This window comes from Pongo abelii, chromosome 7 (assembly GCF_028885655.2).
Source record: "Pongo abelii isolate AG06213 chromosome 7, NHGRI_mPonAbe1-v2.0_pri, whole genome shotgun sequence".
Taxonomy (NCBI): Eukaryota; Metazoa; Chordata; class Mammalia; order Primates; family Hominidae; genus Pongo; species Pongo abelii.
Window position 1 is genome coordinate 66,120,568 of NC_071992.2, and position 20,734 is coordinate 66,141,301.

Here is a 20,734-nt window from a genome sequence, read left to right on the forward strand (position 1 = left end):
TAGTGTTGGAAGTTCTGGCCAGGGCAATTAGGCAGGAGAAGGAAATCAAGGGTATTCAATTAGGAAAAGAGGAAATCAAATTGTCCCTGTTTGCAGATGACATGATAGTATATCTAGAAAACCCCATTGTCTCAGCCCAAAATCTCCTTAAGCTGATAAGCAACTTCAGCAAAGTCTCAGGATACAAAATCAACGTGCAAAAATCACAAGCATTCTTATACATCAATAACAGACAAACAGAGAGCCAAATCATGAGTGAACTCCCATTCACAATTGCTTCAAAGAGAATAAAATACCTAGGAATCCAACTTACAAGGGATGTGAAAGACCCCTTCAAGGAGAACTACAAACCGCTGCTCAAGGAAATAAAAGAGGATACAAACAAATGGAAGAACATTCCATGCTCATGGGTAGGAAGAATCAATATCATGAAAATGGCCATCCTTCCCAAGGTAATTTACAGATTCAATGCCATCCCCATCAAGCTACCAATGACTTTCTTCTCAGAATTGGAAAAAACTACTTTAAAGTTCATATGGAACCAAAAAAGAGCCCGCATCGCCAAGTCAATCCTAAGCCAAAAGAACAAAGCTGGAGGCATCACACTACCTGACTTCAAACTATACTACAAGGCTACAGTAACCAAAACAGCATGGTACTGGTACCAAAACAGAGATATAGATCAATGGAACAGAACAGAGCCGTCAGAAATAATGCCACGTATCTACAAGTATCTGATCTTTGACAAACCTGACAAAAACAAGAAATGGGGAAAGGATTCCCTATTTAATAAATGGTGCTGGGAAAACTGGCTAGCCATATGTAGAAAGCTGAAACTGGATCCCTTCCTTACACCTTATACAAAAATCAATTCAAGATGGATTAAAGACTTAAATGTTAGACCTAAAACCATAAAAACCCTAGAAGAAAACCTAGGCATTACCATTCAGGACATAGGCATGGGCAAGGACTTCATGTCTAAAACACCAAAAGCAATGGCAACAAAAGCCAAAATTGACAAATGGGATCTAATTAAACTCAAGAGCTTCTGCACAGCAAAAGAAACCACCATCAGAGTGAACAGGCAACCTACAAAATGGGAGAAAATTTTCGCAACCTACTCATGTGACAAAGGGCTAATATCCAGAATCTACAATGAACTCCAACAAATTTACAAGAAAAAAACAAACAACCCCATCAAAAAGTGGGCAAAGGACATGAACAGACACTTCTCAAAAGAAGACATTTATGCAGCCAAAAAACACATGAAAAAATGCTCACCATCACTGGCCATCAGAGAAATGCAAATCAAAACCACAATGAGATACCATCTCACACCAGTTAGAATGGCAATCATTAAAAAGTCAGGAAACAACACGTGCTGGAGAGGATGTGGAGAAATAGGAACACTTTTACACTGTTGGTGGGACTGTAAACTAGTTCAACCATTGTGGAAGTCAGTGTGGCGATTCCTCAGGGATCTAGAACTAGAAATTCCATTCGACCCAGCCATCCCATTACTGGGTATATACCCAAAGGACTATAAATCATGCTGCTATAAAGACACATGCACACGTATGTTTATTGCGGCATTATTCACAATAGCAAAGACTTGGAACCAACCCAAATGTCCAACAATGATAGACTGGATTAAGAAAATGTGGCACATATACACCATGGAATACTATGCAGCCATAAAAAATGATGAGTTCACGTCCTTTGTAGGGACATGGATGAAACTGGAAATCATCATTCTCAGTAAACTATCGCAAGAACAAAAAACCAAACACCGCATATTCTCACTCATAGGTGGGAATTGAACAATGAGAACACATGGACACAGGAAGGGGAACATCACACTCTGGGGACTGTTGTGGGGTGGGGGGAGGGGGGAGGGATAGCATTGGGAGATATACCTAATGCTAGATGACGAGTTGGTGGGTGCAGCGCACCAGCATGGCACATGTATACATATGTAACTTACCTGCACATTGCGCACATGTACCATAAAACCTAAAGTATAATAATAATAATAATAATAATAATAAAAGAAAAAACAAACAAACAAACAAAAAAAAACAAAACAAAACAAACAAAAAAAAAATAATAAGTATTATTTAAACCATTATCCCCAGGAGATGATGTAAACCTTTTTCAGAGCTGATATGTCTTGCTGTATCCCCACCCAAATCTCATCTTGAATTCCACCCTGCCATGTGGGACTGTGAGTCAATTAAACTTATTTCCTTTATAACTTAAAAAAAAAAAAAAAAAAAATCAGTGAATCCAGGAGCAGGTTTTTTGAAAAGATCAACAAAATTGATAGACTGCTAGCAAGACTAATAAAGAAGAAAAGGGAGAAGAATCAAAGAGATGCAATAAAAAATGATAAAGGGAATGTCATCACCGATCCCACAGACATACAAACTACCATCAGAGAATACTACAAACACCTCTATGCAAATAAACTAGAAAATCTAGAAGAAATGGATAAATTCCTCGACACATACACCCTCCCAAGACTAAACCAGGAAGAAGTTGAATCTCTGAATAGACCAATAACAGGCTCTGAAAGTGAGGCAATAATTAATAGCTTACCAACCAAAAAAAGTCCAGGACCAGAACGAGTCACAGCCAAATTCTACCAGAGGTACAAGGAGGAGCTGGTACCATTCCTTCTGAAACTACTCCAATCAATAGAAAAAGAGGGAATCCTCCCTAACTCATTTTATGAGGCCGGCATCATCCTGATACCAAAGCCGGGCAGAGACACAACCAAAAAAGAGAATTTTAGACCAATATCCCTGATGAACATCGACGCAAAAATCCTCAATAAAATACTGGCAAACTGAATCCAGCAGCATATCAAAAAGCTTATCCACCATGATCAAGTGGGCTTCATCCCTGGGGTGCAAGGCTGGTTCAACATACGCAAATCAATCAACATAATCCAGCATATAAACAGAACCAAAGACAAAAACCATATGATTATCTCAATAGATGCAGAAAAGGCCTTTGACAAAATTCAAGAACCCTGCATGCTAAAAACTCTCAATAAATTAGGTATTGATGGTACGTATCTCAAAATAATAAGAGCTATCTATGACAAACCCACAGCCAATATCATACTGAATGGGCAAAAACTGGAAGCATTCCCTTTGAAAACTGGCACAAGACAGGGATGCCCTCTCTCACCACTCCTATTCAGCATAGTGTTGGAAGTTCTGGCCAGGGCAATCAGGCAGGAGAAAGAAATAAAGGGTATTCAATTAGGAAAAGAGGAAGTCAAATTGTCCCTGTTTGCAGATGACATGATTGTATATTTAGAAAACCCCATTGTCTCAGCCCAAAATCTCCTTAAGCTGATAGGAAACTTCAACAAAGTCTCAGGATACAGGATACAAAATCAATTCGCAAAAATCACAAGCATTCTTATACACCAATAACAGACAAACAGAGAGCCAAATCATGAGTGAAATCCCATTCACAATTGCTTCAAAGAGAATAAAATACCTAGGAATCCAACTTGCAAGGGACATGAAGGACCTCTTCAAGGAGAACTACAAACCACTGCTCCATGAAATAAAAGAGGATACAAACAAATGGAAGAACATTCCATGCTCATGAGTAGGAAGAATCAATATCATGAAAATGGCCAACTGCCAAAGGTAATTTATAGATTCAATGCCATCCCCATCAAGCTACCAATGACTTTCTTCACAGAATTGGAAAAAACTACTTTCAAGTTCATATGGAACCAAGAAAGAGCCCGCATTGCCAAGTCAATCCTAAGCAAAAAGAACAAAGCTGGAGGCATCACCCTACCTGACTTCAAACTATACTACAAGGCTACAGTAACCGAAACAGCATGGTACTGGTACCAAAACAGAGATAGAGACCAATGGAACAGAACAGAGCCCTCAGAAATAATGCCACATATCTACAACCATCTGATCTTTGACAAACCTGACAAAAACAAGAAATGGGGAAAGGATTCCCTATTTAATAAATGGTGCTGGGAAAACTGGCTAGCCATATGTAGAAAGCTGAAACTGGATCCCTTCCTTACACCTTATACAAAAATTAACTCGAGATGGATTAAAGACTTAAATGTTAGACCTAAAACCATAAAAACCCTAGAAGAAAACCTAGGCATTACCATTCAGGACATAGGCATGGGCAAGGACTTCATGTCTAAAACACCAAAAGCAATGGCAACAAAAGCCAAAATTGACAAGTGGGATCTAATTAAACTCAAGAGCTTCTGCACAGCAAAAGAAACCACCATCAGAGTGAACAGGCAACCTACAGAACGGGAGAACATTTTTGCAATCTACTCATCTGACAAAGGGCTAATATCCAGAATCTACAATGAACTCAACAAATTTACAAGAAAAAAACAAACAACCTCATCAAAAAGTGGGCAAAGGATATGAACAGACACTTCTCAAAAGAAGACATTTATGCAGCCAACAGACACATGAAAAAATGCTCATCATCACTGGCCATCAGAGAAATGCAAATCAAAACCACAATGAGATACCATCTCACACCAGTTAGAATGACGATCATTAAAAAGTCAGGAAACAACAGGTGCTGGAGAGGATGTGGAGAAATAGGAACACTTTTACACTGTGGGTGGGACTGTAAACTAGTTCAACCATTGTGGAAGTCAGTGTGGTGATTCGTCAGGGATCTATAACTAGAAATACCATTTGACCCAGCCATCCCATTACTGGGTATATACCCAAAGGATTATAAATCATGCTGTTATAAAGACACATGCACACGTATGTTTATTGCGGCATTATTCACAATAGCAAAGACTTGGAACCAACCCAAATGTCCAACAATGATAGACTGGATTAAGAAAATGTGGCACATATACACCCTGGAATACTATTCAGCCATAAAAAATGATGAGTTCATGTCCTTTGTAGGGACATGGATGAAACTGGAAACCATCATTCTCAGCAAACTATCACAAGGACAGAAAAAGAAACACTGCATATTCTCACTCATAGGTGGGAATTGAACAATGAGAACACATGGACACAGGAAGGGGAACATCACACTCTGGGGCCTGTTGTGGGGTGGGTGGAGGGGGGAGGGATAGCATTAGGAGATATACCTAATGTTAAATGACGAGTTAATGGGTGCAGCACACCAACATGGCACATGTATACATATGTAACTAACCTGCACATTGTGCACATATACCCTAAAACTTAAAGTATAATAAAAAAATAAAATAAATAAATAAATTTATTAATATAAGGTATTAGAAAAACTGAAGTAGCAGAGTAACTTCATTTGATAAAAGACAAAACAGAAGAAGGATGTCCAAGTGCCCTTGTGGTTTGTCATTGTTTATTTAATAAGCCTTTACTGAAATACAACATTCATCTGGAGAAGTGTAGACATCGTGATGTAGAGTACAATGCCTTGCCTGAAAGTGAACACAGCTGTGTAATTACCACCCAGGAAAAATAAAGAATACAAAACATTGCCAGGCCTACAGAGGCTCCTCCTGTCATTTCTAATGGCCTCTCTCCTGCTAAAGGTAAGCACCATTCGACTTCTCAATACCACATATATTTCTGCTATCTCTTTTAAAATTTCTTTTGAGAATAAAATAGAACTATGCAAGTTCCAGTGTTTAGATTATTCTTCTCAGAATGTTTGTGACATCCATCCGTGTTGCAGTATAGTATTATATTTTATGAATATACAACAGCTTATTTCTGTCCTCTTTTGTTGTTGGAGACTTGAGTAGTTCTCAGTGTGGAGCTACCAGAAAAAATGCTGCTGCAAATACAAGAACACATCTTCTGGTGCGTACATGTGTGCATTTCTGCGGTGTATATACCTGAAAGTGAAACTGCTAGGTCATAGGGGATGTATATGTTCAACTGTACCAGATTCTGCTGTAAGGTTATGTTTGTTTCTTTGTTTTTGAGATGGAGTCTCACTCTGTCACCCAGGCTGGAGTGCAGTGGCACGATCTCGGCTCACTGCAACCTACGCTTCCCGGGTTCAAGCGATTCTCGTGCCTCAGCCTCCCGAGTAGCTGGGATTACAGAAGTGCGCCACCAGGTCCAGATACTTTTTTGTGTTTTTAGCAGAGACAGGGTTTCACTATCTTGGCCAAGCTGGTATCGAACTCCTGAACTCAGGTGATCCGCCCACCTCGGCCTCCTAAAGTACTGGGATTACAGGTGTGGGCCACCTTGCCCAACCCCGATGTAAGTTTTTTAAATAGCTTTCCCTCATTTGTGAAATGCTTCTTCCTCTCTTTTGCCCTATTTTTAATTGGCTATTTCACCTTTTCTCCATTAATCTTAAACTATAGAAAGCTTTATATTAACTCTGTTTTATAGTGCCAAGATACAGGCTATGCCTCTAAAGCTTACAGCAAAGTGGCCTGATCTCCACGGCAGTCAGATGGGTTGTATAAACGGAAAATGTAAAGCAGAAGCAAAGGGCATCTAAAGGGTCAACACTTACAGTCTCTCTAATCTCAGAAGGTCTCCAAAGGTCTCTGGCTGTAGCGTTTCTAGTTGGTTGAAATGAATATACCTGGAAGGCAAAAAATCAAGTTGGTTATTCCTTGTGCTGGTGAGTAAAATAAAATGTTTGAAGAATTAGCAATTGCTTCAGCAGAAATTGTGAATTTCACTGGCCCCAACCACTATATATCACATACGAAAATCAGAAGCTCTGAGATATTTTGTCTCTTCTGTTCATCACAGTCCTGGGTCTAAAAACCTGATGTTCCAAAGGGGAATCCGATGCCCCAGAAAGGGGCATGATGCTGCCCCTTGAGTCAATGCTAACTGGTTGTTGAAATTACTCTTTTACTCATTAAAATGTTTAAAGTAAGCAAAGTTAGGGTAATAATTAAGATTACAAACATAATAAGATACATTACAAGTGACCACATGCTTATTTACATCTCAGAACAGGGAGAAGTGTCCTGTCTGACGGAGTCAAAGTATGGCATATTTGATGTCATATGATCATCATATTTGAAATGAATTAATCTTAACCCTGGGAGATGCATGAGAAGTAATGTGTCTTGTTTTAATCCTTTTGGAATTTCGAATTAGACTTTTTCAGACCTCGGTATCCCCTCTGTGCAACTGATCCAGGAGTTATTTCCTAAGCTTCCATTTCAGAAAGGCTTCTCTTAAAGCAGGGCAACTGAAGACAGAAAGGCTTGCATTTCCTTCAGAAATCCTGTGATGAAATGCAGAAGCGTGCTTCCAAAGCAGACAGCTGAGCAGACCTTTGAGAAGCAAATCTTCCCAACAGACAGAAAGATCCATGGGGAAGGCTGCACACTCCTCTTAGAAAATTTAAATGTATTCCCTGCACCTGACTTCTGAACACAGCTTTTTCAAATAATCTCAATGAAACCAAAAGTGATATATACCAGTCTATAGTGAACTACTGAAGAAAGCACTGCAGATACAAAGTTACCATGAAAAGTAACAAAGTTTCACACCAAACTGGAAAAGAGGATATTGTACATTTATGTGGGAAGACACAGTGAATGATACTTGACTTTGTCAATGGGAAGCTCTCTGACTTGAAGTAACGGCAGGCAAGTAAAAAGAAAGCTTTACAGCCCAGGTTTGCATGAAATGTATTGATTTCATCACAATTAGAAACACTTTTGAAAGGAGAAAAGAAAAATGTTTAAGAAAAAGAAATACTTTTACTTCATTCCTAGGCTTCCTTCTTATAAATCATTATTACAGGAAAAGCACTTCAGACACCTAATGAAAAAGTATAATAATCACAGCAGAATGAAAACCATGTCACTGGAAAGGTATGATTGTTTCAGACTGCCTTAGGTTGGATCCAGAGTCAGTGCTACACTGTACTACTCTCTGAAATTCAGCATCCTGGCCCGCATCCCACGCATTCCTCCCAAGGGTTCTGTTCATTTTAAAAGTGGTGACATTTTACAGTGGTGACATTGTATAAGACCTGGCAATAATTGCTGTTGGGTTAGCATGAAACAACTTTACCTTGGTTGCCTTGAATTATACACACACTCACGCTCACTAACAGACTCACACATACTGACACTCTCAGCTTCACACATACTTTCATACTGACAGACACACACTCTCACATTGTCTCACACTGACACACTCTGACACACTCACATGAACACATCCTCACATGCTCACAGACTCCCTCATACTCACACATGCTCACACTCACACACATATACTCATACACACTACCACACTTATGCTAACACACACACTCTTGGACACTCGTGCACACCACACTTGTTCACATACACTCTCACATACACTAACACACACCGTCACACTCAGATACATATCTACACACTTGCACACACTCGCCTAATCTCACACACTCACACACTGTCATGCTCACACTCACACTGTCTCATGTACACTAACACATTTTCACACACTGACACATGTATTCACATATATGCTTACATACACTAACACAGTCACACACACATACTCATTCCCACGCACTCACACACTGTCCCCCACAAAATCATTACCTGTGTCATTGGTCTAGCACATTAAAAAGGAGGTAGGGGCTGGGAGAGTGAAAGCGGATGTGGGGGAGGAGTGTTAGGCGGAGACTGGCTGCTGAAAGCAGGGAAGAGAGAGAAGTAGACTGCAATGAAGAAAGAGTTAGAAGGAGGGTCCATTACAAGGTTTCTCTTCCCAAGTGAAATGTATTGCATGGTTGGATTCCAATCTCTGTGTACATTGGACAGGCCCAGGCCTGTAGAGTACAAATAGACACTTTATGAAGACTAGGAATAAGTGCTGATGAGAGCATCAAACTTAGCATAAAGTAAATAAGAGCAACAGCAAAAAAAAATGTATTGTCCTAAGTGCTTTACATGTATTTAGTCATTTTTAATTTTTGCAACTGCACTGTGTGGTAGGTTCTATAAATACCCCATTATTTAATTAGGAAAAATGTGATACAGAGATAAAGTAATTTGTTCAATTTCACACAGCCAGCCTCTCTAGCAGCAAGGGGGTTGGCCGTGCAAAGGCTCAGCTGACACAGAGCACCCAGAGGTGATGGAAACCTGATCCAAGAATCCCGGAGCAGAGCCTTTCTCGGGTATGGAAACAGATACTCCACAGGGAGAAGGAAAGTGCCCAAGGCCACAAAGCCAGTCAATGGTAAATCCAAGCCACAAACCCAGCAAAACCCATGCTCTCTACACTCCTGTTCTCAGTTTGCCTACATTAGTGGCTTTTTAAATGTGAAGCTGTGGGGTTCTTAACTGGAGGCAAGCATCGCATTCCAGTCATAAAACAACCTAACAGGTCACAGGAAAGGAGTCACAAGCCGGGTCTGTGGTTTAGCCAACCTAACAACTCCCAGATTTTCAAAGTGAGTATTCTAGCTTATGTATAAGCTCAACAAAAGTGGTTTTTTTTTCCTTTCAACTTTTTAATGCTTTGAAACAATTTATTATAAAGAAAACTTGAGTTTAGCATAAGAATTTTCAAGTAGCATTAGTATTCCTGCCATCATTGATCAAATGTGCATCCTCCATAGTTTGCACAGGTGTCTGCGTTGCTAGAACTAGAAAGAAAGACAGCTTTCGCTTGGGAGGGCATCTTACATACTGAGCCACCTAAAATTGGAGCAAAGAGACAATCTAAGAGGTAGAATAACATACAACAGCTTATCCAATATCACATAGCTACTATGTGATTTATTATCCACAGTAATTAATAAATATCGATTTAATATTTAAATATTTCACAGGTAATAATTAAATATTTCACATAGTAAATTCATATTTACTATGAATTGTGCATAATTCATGAGAAATGCATAATCTCCTTTTCCACAATGCGCCCACTGACAGCCCACTAATCACAGAGCCCTGTCTGTTCCCCATTCCAGCCATGCTTCCCTAGAATAAATCACTGCAATCTTAGACTCACCCAGAGATGCCCTGAAGGACAAATGTTTTCTGCTGGACTTCAATCTAATACACAGTAGGGTAAGCAACTGGTATTGGAATTCACTACTAATGAATGAGAAAAAAGCATGTAAGTAGATTTTGTTCCTTGCAGGAAAGTAAGACAACCCAGAGAGTTCTGTTTGATTATAGTGCAAGCATATTTAAGTTTTGTGTCCATATGATTTGACAAATTTTCTAACAAAATCTTTTTCAAAATTTTTTTAAAACTTTAAGCCAATTTAAAGCAGTAGGATGTTTTAGGTTATATGTGTTTGATTTATGTGATGGCTTTAGCAGATTCAAATAAGGAGAGAGTTAGCTTTGATCTCCACTCCCTTCTGTGCCTTGATAAGATAGCAAGACTATCCTCTCCTACACCTTATTTTTCTAGGCTGTGGATAACTCTGCCATTTTTGGATATCTATTGCAGGTAGATAAATATGAATGATTACTTGAGAGGATTTTAAATCTGTGTAAGTCACTTCATAAAGTCTATATGTAGATGAATTAGTAGTTATCCCTTCATTTAAAGCAGGCAGGAAATTATTGCCACTGTCACGTCATGTTGATTCATACTTAGCTTCCCCAGATGATGTCATCAACACCCACGGCTTCAATTATTATCTCGATGCAGAAGATCTACAAATTACATCTCCAACCCAAATTTACCTCTAGGACCTAAATTCATGCACCCAATGTCTTCTTAAAATATCCTCTAGGTGTCTCAAGGAACCTCAAATCCAACATGTCTGAAACCCAGCCCAGGATCCTCCTTCACCATACTGGCTGTCCTCCATTTTTGCTTGTCTCAATTTATGGCACTGCTGTATATCTATTTGCGCAACTCAGAAAACTAGCAATAACTCCTCTGTCTCCCTCACTCCCTGTATCTTACCCAATTCTGCATTTTTTATTTTGCCTCCTAAATATCTCTTGAATGTATTCCACTCTCCTCTTACCCACTACTTCCACACTAGAGTAAACTATGCCCTCAGTTACTAAAATACAAGAACAAACTGGTCTGCCTACATCTATCTGATCTACCCTCAATAGAAATATAAGACCCTTAAATGGCTTTTAATTTCTATAGAAATAAAGACAGAATTTTTTAACAGAGACCAACAGGCTGGTCTTTCCTGGAAATGCCCTTCCAGTATCCCCTTTATCCCCTTCTTGCCCTACCTCAATCCCAGTGCTCTGGCCTCCTCCCAGCCACATATCTGCCATACCCCTGCCTACAGCAGTCTCTGAATGATTGTCTTTGTAGCCCAGTAAACCTTCCCACCATTCTTGCCTGGTAATTCTGGACATGTTTTCAGATCTCACTTGCTCTTTCCTTGGAAAGATTTCCCTGAGCTCCTGGTCAAATCCCCCTGTTATGGGCTCACCCAGCATTGTACTGTTGCAATGTTATATTTGAGTGATTATGTGATCCATGTCTGTCTGCCCTAACTAAACTCTAAGATCCATGAAGACAGAAATCATATTGGATTTAAAGGAATATTCACATCCCTAGTTTCTTAGCAGAGTTTGACAAATAGATAGTCAGTGCATAGTTGATCACTGAAAGAATGAATGACCAGCCAGTATTTTTGCATGAGCATTGTCTTTGCAAAGGTGAGGATAAGACATTGAACTTTTCATATGTTCTATGGTATAAAACAAAAGATGGGAGTATGAACCCTAATAAAAGCTTTCTGAGTTAATATTGGCTCAACAATCTATAATGGCATTACATTTCCTTGGGGAAGAACCATCCCAAACATTTACACAAGCCTGACTTTAGTAAGATCTGTAATAACGTATGTTTAATTGTATCTCCTAAAACTTTATAGAATCCTTGAGCACTAATGAACCTAGAGGGCATCTAGCAAAGTCTTCCTGGGGCTTCTCCAAGAGAATCCATCTCACTCCAAAGGGACATGTTTGAATCACACATTTTTGTGAGCACTGACAACACATTTGACATCTCTTATCTGAGTAAATATTTACACAACCACCCCGAGGTATCAGGCCACCAAAGTGAGGACAAAAATCTTCCTATGATCTTTAAAACATGCAGAGCAAGAACGTGTGGCCAGAGAATGACAGCAAAAATAATAGAGACAGAATGATTCTCAGTGTGAGAAGTTGCTGGTATCGCTTTAGCTTTCAGCGTGAACTCACTGAGCCACATAAAAACAAATGTTCTGTGTCGTATGATCACCTTGGCAACCTCGATCTAAGGCAAGAGCAGAGATGGGGAGAAAAACACTATGTTTATCTGTATCTAACTGCACAATAAAAATAGCATATATGGTCAATGTTCTCAACCTTTTTGTAGAAAGTGTCTGCTTTTTATTTTCTCAAAATCCATGAGATTGTAAAGAAAAAAGGAGTACTGTTGGTAGGAGGCTGCACACCAGAGTGTCTCTGTGTGTCTCTGTGTGTCTGTGTATGTAATTTTACATGTGTCTATATGTGTGTAACATAAGCTAAGGACATCTGAATCTGAAGCCTGAAATACAGGGGATATTGAATATAAGATGTCAACAATCCTAGCACATGAAACAGAGCTCAGAGGAAAAGCAGTTTGCTGACAGCTGGCTTGGAGATCCACCATGTCCTGCCTCACATCCACAGGCTGGGTGCATTGAGATGACACCAACTTTCTGTATAATAATCTCAGCTAAGATTAAAATAGGCATGTTTTAGCTTCATGGCGCAATAGCAAGCAAGAATTATCTATTACACCAACAAATTATTCATACCATTCAGGAATTAATTAAACATCTGAATGAAGATCCTTATTTCAGAGCACGATAAATTATTTCAACTGATTTTAAAGGAAAAATTGACTGAATTATCATAATCTGTTAGTTTCCAGAGAAAAGCTTTCCAGCATCTCATTTGCATGCTGTGCTAAAGTCAATAACAATGTATTCTACCAAAATTCATTATAAAGAGAATTATGTTTATTCTTAAAGAGTTAAAACCAGTTAAAAACCATACTGCACAAGCTTCACTCCTTGGGAAGTTATTTCAATCCTAAATTAGAATAGTTACAGAAAAAGGCTGGGCACAGTGGCTCACGCCTATAATCCCAGCACTTTGGGAGGCCAAGGCGGGTGGATCACGAGATCAGGAGATTGAGACCATCCTAGCCAACATGGTGAAACCCCGTCTCTACTAAAAATACAAAAATTAGCTAGGCATGGTGGCGCGTGCCTGTAATCCCAGCTACTCGGGAGGCTGAGGCAGGAGAATCGCTTGAACCAGGGATTCGGAGGTTGCAGTGAGCCGAGATCGTACCATTGCACTCCAGCCTGGGTGACAGAGTGAGACTCTGTCTCAAAAAAAAAAAAAAAGACTAGTTACAGAAAAAGCCATGTTTCTACAATAGTTTAGATACAATATGATTGAGAGTTATGAAAAATATTTCTCACTCTTTGTTCAATCTCTATCTCTTTTTACCTGAAATAATAGCTGTAAATGTTCCATGTAAATCCAGTCTCTTCTTTCCAATCTACACTATGTTGAATTATTTGGTGGTTCTTCCCAAAAAAATGAGGATTAGACCATCCCCTTTATTAAGGATCATCAATGTCTTCTCACTGTCTTTGGCAGGAATTCAAGGCTTTTCAAGATTCAGCGCCAACCTGTGACTTTCCCCTCCCTCATAAGTCTGAGCACCCTCTAACCAAATTCATTATCACTGGAATCTCTCTTATTTTTTTCATAGTGTCTAACAGTCAAAGTGTTTTCTCACCCATTTAAGCTCAACAGTACTTTTTTTTCCATTAAGGACTTAGTGACTGCTTGTGTCAGATGTAACTTCATTCCTCTGGCTCCTTTAGTATATTAAAACATTCATAAGTACTTATTGAGTGCCTGTGAAGTGTGAGACAAGATCCTTGACCTTCTCAGAGATTGGAATTAGGTAAGTGGTAAAATACAAGGAATCAATGACCACAGTCTTGTAGAATATGTATTATGATAATGGGATGCAAGGAATACCATGAGAACCCAAATATTTACATTAGATTTAAAGATAAAGAAAGGTTATACAGAGAAAAGGGTTCTCTACCTAACTTTTATGGACAAACAGTACTGACCTAGGTACAAAAGAGAAAAGACAGTGTAGAAAGTGGGGAGACAAATGTATGTGAAGTGCAGAGGCATGAAAATGCAGGACTCTTGTACAGAACAGTAAGGAGCTGAGCGGGACAGAAGCACTGGTTGCCTGCAGAACTCTGGAAAGATGGACTTGGGCAGGAACCGAATCACACATTTCCTTTGTGCTCAACAAGGTGATTTTAACTTTACCTTAAAGATATAAGGACACATGACAAGATTTAAAGAAATGAAATTTCTTAGTGAAATTTTTATTTTACAACATTGCCAGCAGCTGTGCAAACAAAGGACTGGAAGTTAGCTAGAGAGAGACTCCAGCTAGAGCAATGGTTTGCAGTGGTTTTCAGCTTAGGATGATTTTCTTTTGTCCCCCTCCATCCTCCCAGGGAATATTTGGCAATGTCTGGAGATGCTTTTACTTGTCGCAGCTGGAGGTGGTGGTGCTACTAGCCTCCAGTGGGTAGGGACCAGGGTGTTTCTCAGTGTCCTATCCTACATGACCTGGGCCAGCCCCACAACATTATTAAGCCCAAAATGTCAACAGTGCCAGGTTGAGAAACACCTGAGCTAGAGCCTGCTTTATTTTCTGAGCAGGAAGGAGTGGTGGTGACAATGCCTGCCATGTGGAGCCTCAATTGAAGGCTGCAAGAGCTTTTCCAAAGGATCCTAGAAAAATGAAATGATAGAAAACTATTAAAGGGGTGTCAAATAAGAAGGGGAAAGAATTAATAGAAGCAAAGTGAGGAAGACCCTGCACAGGACCAATGGTACTCGATGGCACCGAAAGGGCTATTGGAAGATGTGACTGTAAAAAGCAGGCAGGAATGTGTCCCAGTAAAACAGGCTGGAACAAAGGAAATGGGCATTAACTCACAATCGTCTCTTGTCACAAGGAAAGCTAGTGAGATGTCTATTAGCTTTGCCCTCAATTTTCCCCTTAAGGTAAAAGGCAAAGTCAACTGTGAAATGTAAGAGAAATGTAGAAAAGAAAAACAGGGGTATGAATTTTGAATTGTGGCTACGTCATGCAGGACAAGGAGCTCAGCTCCTTTTGATCAGGACAAGGATCTCAGCTCCTTTTGATCATTGCTGCTAAAGCTGGGACTGAGTTCTTAGTCCTTTCCCTAGTGGATTTTCAGCAGCATTGGAATGTGTCGGTTAGTCCCTCTCCCTGCCATCTTCTTCCCTGGCTTCCAGGACGCCATCTTCTCCCACCTCAGTGGACCTCCTGCTCAGGGCCCTTCACTGCGTCCTTCTCTTTCCTCAGCCTCCTGGACTGGAGTGCCTGGGGCTGAGTCCTGAGGCTTCTCCTTTTTTCCAGCCAAACTCAACGGTATCCAGTACCAGGAACATGAGCACTTTCAGGTGCCAAAGATACCCACATTGCACAGCCAGCCCTCACCACCGCCTTACATTGGAGACCCATGCCCTACTGCCAGCTCCATGCCCATGTGGCTGCCTAGTAGACAACTCAAACTTGTTGTGTGCAAATCTGCAGTCCTGATTAGTCTTCATGCCCACTTCCCAGCATGTCCATCTCAGCTGAGGACCACACTTCCTTCTAGTTGTTTAGGGCAAGAATCTCAGTAATTCCTTTGACTTCTTTCTTTCTCCAACATCCTACATTTAAGTGGTTGGTTGTAAAAGAGATCCAGATGCTGCACCCATCCCAAACTTACCCTACTGCCTCCTTACTCTGAAGCCACACCACTTCTGGCCTAGCAAAGCAAACCAACTGGTCCCCCACCCTTGCTAGGCCATAGCCTATTGTCTACATAGCCGTCCTTGTTGAGATAGGAGATTTTAGATGCTCTCACCACACACACAAAGCAAGAAGCGTATGAGGTAAGACATAGGTTAATTAGCTTGACTTGGCCATTTCACAATGTATACATATATCTAAGCATCATATTGTACATTATAAATATATACAACATTTATTTGTCAAATACATTTTTATAAAGAAGAATGCAAGAAACACAGAAGTCAGAGTGACCATTATAAGGCCTGTTGGATCAGGCATGCCAACTGTCCTTCAAAACCCTCCAGTGCTCACTCAGAATAAAATGCACATCGCTCACGATGATACAAATCAAATCTGTTCCTCTGAGCTACACGGTTCTGTGCTAACTGGGCCTGTCTCTCTGCTCCAGCCACATCAGCATCCAAGCTGTTGCTCTCACATGCCAGGCTCACTCCTAACTTAGGGTGTTAGCAGCAGCTGCCTTTCTGCCTGCACTGTGCCTCCCTGGCATGCATGTGTCTCCTTCCCTGCCCACCAAGCCTTTGCTCAAATGCCACCCACTCAATGAGCCCAACTGCAACCCTTCCTTTTTCCAATTACAACCACATTCCCACATCCTGGCACTTCTCAACCCCTCCCTCCTCTGGTTCTGCATATATATATATATATATACACACACACACACACACACACACACACACATACACACACACACATAAGTGTATATATGTGTGTGTGTGTATATATATACAGATTTAAATATTTGCCAAAGACTTGCATTATACTATGCAATATACTTGTTCATTTATTAGTTTTAAAGCTTGCCTTCCCTGCTGGAATGTTAGCAGGTCCCTCAAGGTCAGAGATTTTATGTTTTGTTTAGTGCCACAGCCCAGCTCCTAAGAGAGTTTTGGCATGCAAAAGACACCCATTAAAACGGAAAAATGACAATATTATCTATATTGCAGGGCTGCTGCAAGATCAGAGATAATGCCCAACAGACCCTTAGCACAAGTTTCTAGAAAGGCAGAAGGCCAAGTCACCTATGAAATGTGGGGGGAGTATTGGATCTAAGGCAAGAAAGGCACATTGGGAAAAGTCCGCAGAGCCAGCAAGAGAAGGAGCTCCATTGTGCTCCTTGTCATTGCCAGACCATGGTCAAGTTTTAGTTTTCACCTTTATTGACCCATCGAGAGCATGATCTTACTGAGAAACTCATCTCACCTAGTTCTAGAAGATCATGCTCTCTAAGACACCCTCTTACCAAACATGAGTTTCCGGAAAAAACAAATTGTTTGAGAATCTACTTGAAATTCAAGATGGGTTTGTTGTGACTCAAAATAGTATAGCTATGTGATTTTGTGGTTTCCTCCAACACAGTGGAGTAGAAAGAAGAAATAAAGAAATAGAAGCTGAGGTTGGCTCATATTTGAATCTAAAGGACAGCAGGAGCATAGGACAAAGCATACAAGGGAAAGGAACTATAGGCCACATGCAGAGGGACTTAAATCTGGAAGGCATGGATAGATTTTAGATGAGATAAAACCGTCCCATGAGAGCAGGCCTGAGACATGACCTAAGAAGCACACGAGACCTGAGGCTCATCAGGTGATATTTTGGAATTTAAGATTCCTGGGGCCGGGCACTATAGTTCACGCCTATAATCTCAGCACTTCGGGAGGCCAAAGCGGGTGGATCATCTGAGGTCAGGACTTTGTGACCAGCTTAGCCAACACAGGCAAAAACATTACTGTGTTTGCCTGTGAATACTGAGATATGTAGGGGCTGGTCTGTATTTTTTTAAGCACTAATTAAAGGGTTTCAGGCTCAGGAAATTGATGTTGTCAGTGCTGCAATTTAGGGTCACAATTCAGTCAAAGGTGGTACAATGTAACAGATCAAGGGATGAGTTAGCTATGAGGATGCTATCGTGGTCTAGGAAAGAAGAAATGAGACAGCGGGTCTCATGTGAAGCAGAGGTAATCCCAAGAGAAAATGCAGAAATGGATCCCAGAGGCTTTTACAGGGGCAGGATGGGGCAAGAGAAGCTTGAGCACTGGACACATGTAGGCCTGCACTCGTCTTCTTATTTGACCCCTCAATCACTCTGTGATGCTGTGGCTGATGATACTTCACGCCAGGGCAGTGGAAGACTGCAGATCATCTGTAAAAATCACCTAGCACCTTCCCGATACATAGCAGAAGTCCAAGGCAACTAGAGAGCACAGGAGGTTGAGAAAATCCTTATGGCTTAGAACTTTAGACAGGGGCTAGCAGTATTTGGCCTCCTTCCCTCCAGAGTTAATAGAGCATACAATAGAGCAATACCATAATAGAGGGGCTGGTTGCTGATGGAGAAGTGACTCCCAATGCAGGCCTCTTTGTGAAACACTGGAATGGACAACTTGGTTGGTGCTGAGGTCAGCACGGGGACTTTTACTTCCTGCTTCCAAATTAAAATCATCGGGTCCCCTTCCCAAGCTTATGTACAGAGATATGCAGGGCCTGGAGTATGTACTCCAAAGCCACTCACTGACCAGTTGCAAGGAGGGGGCTGCAGGCCAGACTCAGGCAGGCAGGGCAGAAAAAGGATGACTGAGGTCACTGCAGAGCCACCCTGATCCGGGGACATCAATCACCAACCAATCAAATGCACTCCCCCCTTTCTAGGGAGAAGTGTCTGAGAAGGGGGATAAATGCCCAGGATGAAGAGTGCAGTGCTCCCTCTCATGGGTACAGTAGGCTTGAGAAGAAATGTGAGGAAAACACAAGAAAGGGAGAAGGTAAAGCCTCCTTCCCCAGTATACTGTATCTGCTATATTTCTTCTCAGCCCTGAACCTGAATGCCCCCATCATCCAGGCAAGTTACTGGCTAAAAGATTTCAGTTGAATTTAAAAGCAAAGGAATGGCTGCCGGCTCTGACATCTCCTTCATGCACCATGATTTTATGGCACTGTGGCCGTGGACAATGCTCGTCAGATCAGACGGCTCCCTCTGAAACCATTCCCATTAAAAAAACTCAAGTGGGGAGGTGTGCACAATTTATACACCTACTGACATTTCGAAAACGGAACAAGTACAGGGTATTTCAGAGAAGGGCAGCATAACGTAGAAATTTCAGAACTCTTGCCACGAAGAAAAGAGAGCAACAAAGTTAGATCCAGGGGAGGAAATAAATGTGTGAAGAGGAGCAAAGACTGAGCCTCCTGAGATGTGAGGACAGGGGTAAGAAGTAGACCTGACATGACACGGATGGTGGGATTTCTAAGAAGTGAGAGAAGCACAGAGAGAAGTCAGAGAAGAAGGACCGAATCACAAAGGAGGAGATATTCCAATACATCCCCCTCTCAGCCATAAAGTGAAGATCTCTTTGGAAGAGTAATATAGAAAAAGGGAGATGGCGGCATTGATTCTGTAACAGGGAAACAGCAAATGAATGAATATAACACACTCCACTTTTGTTTAAGGGGTCTTTACCCAATCCTGCATGTAGGCTAGGATAACTTTAGAGCACTGAGATAAAATGCAGAAACAGCCACATGTAGTTTTTGAAGCTGACTCTGGGATAAAAGGGGAAGTATGTAAACAACTAATGATGTTTTGTTGAAGATTTACAAAAGCACTATGACCTGGCCAAGGACAAAGTTTACAACCTTCTTGGACCCTCGCTGGTGCCCAGATGGCTGCAGTCACGATCACGTGACTCTTGATCTCAATTCCCTCCTCCCCACCCTGCTTCCCTTAACATAAAAAAGAGTCTGAAATCTATACTGACTTAAGATGGTTACTTAGGACACTAGTCTGCCATCTTCTCAGTTTGCTGGCTCTTGAATAAAGCTGCTTTTCCTCCCACCAACTCTCAAGCGGCAAGCCGCCCAACCTAGGTTCTGTTCCAATTATAAGGCAAGGAAGGCATCCTGGAAGGGTCTGTGCCTGCATGCTGTGGAATGATCCACCTCTCCCTCTGCCTCTTGAGTTTTCATACAAACAAAATCAATTGTACACAAGCATCAGGAAGCTAAGATTTGTTCAAACAAAACAGGACTCTAGCTAGCAGCAGTGTTGAAGACCTGGTTGCGGAGGGGAGATGAACAAGTGGTGGGTGGGGTGGAGGAGTCATGATGCAGGCTGATGCCCACAGGTGAGGCTGTGCTGCTCTCCAGGTGAGGCTGTGCACTTGCAGGCAGGGCCTCGGCATAAACATTCTGAGGATGGAAGCAGTGAGGAACGGGAAGTACGAGAGGTCAGCACTGACATGCCCTGCACTGTGCCTTGTGAAAGCTGCTTCATAAACATCAGGGCCGCCCTGAGCATGAAGGTGGTGGGCCCACATCTTAGTAGGAGGGGAAGATGAGTCACACTGTGCAAGGGACCAGGAGAAGCCTCAGCTTGCACACCAATGCAACCTTACTGCATTCTTTTTGTGACTTCAGACAAGCATGGCATTTGATTACTACAACAACAAAAACTTTTAAATAAGAAAGAGAATGAAGCTATAGTGAAAGTTACAGAAAAATTAGCATTGGTCACTGATGCACAATATTGAAACATTTTCTATAAATATATTTTCTCACAATAGTGAAAGAGAACAACACACTATAGATTAGTATTGGCATGCATGCATGCCTGCCTCCTTTATTCTAAATTGGCTTTAGAAACTCAAATTCACTTTCTAAATGCATATACTGTAATAAGTTATATTTAAGTTTGCTCCACAAGATTCTAACCAACTATAAAATTCTACAATGTTCTAAATATTCTGGCCTGGAAGACTCTCCCAATTCAACCCATAAAACCAGTTTCCAGACGTAGACGTAGTTGATTGTCACCTGGGGACTTACACCTCAGAGAGAGCTAGACACAGCTATAACCAAACCTG

General features: G+C 41.1%; 1 protein-coding gene across 7 annotated transcripts in view; it reads right to left on the reverse strand.

The window, feature by feature from the left end:
* Positions 1 to 20,734, reverse strand: part of PXDNL (peroxidasin like) — a 522,985-nt gene that overhangs the window by 180,768 nt on the left and 321,483 nt on the right. For all 7 annotated transcript variants that reach the window (XM_054561591.2, XM_054561594.2, XM_054561592.2 and 4 more), the window contains one exon: positions 6,508 to 6,579. In XM_054561591.2, coding sequence (XP_054417566.2) covers positions 6,508 to 6,579 — 72 coding nt within the window. The remainder of the gene's footprint in view (positions 1 to 6,507; positions 6,580 to 20,734) is intronic.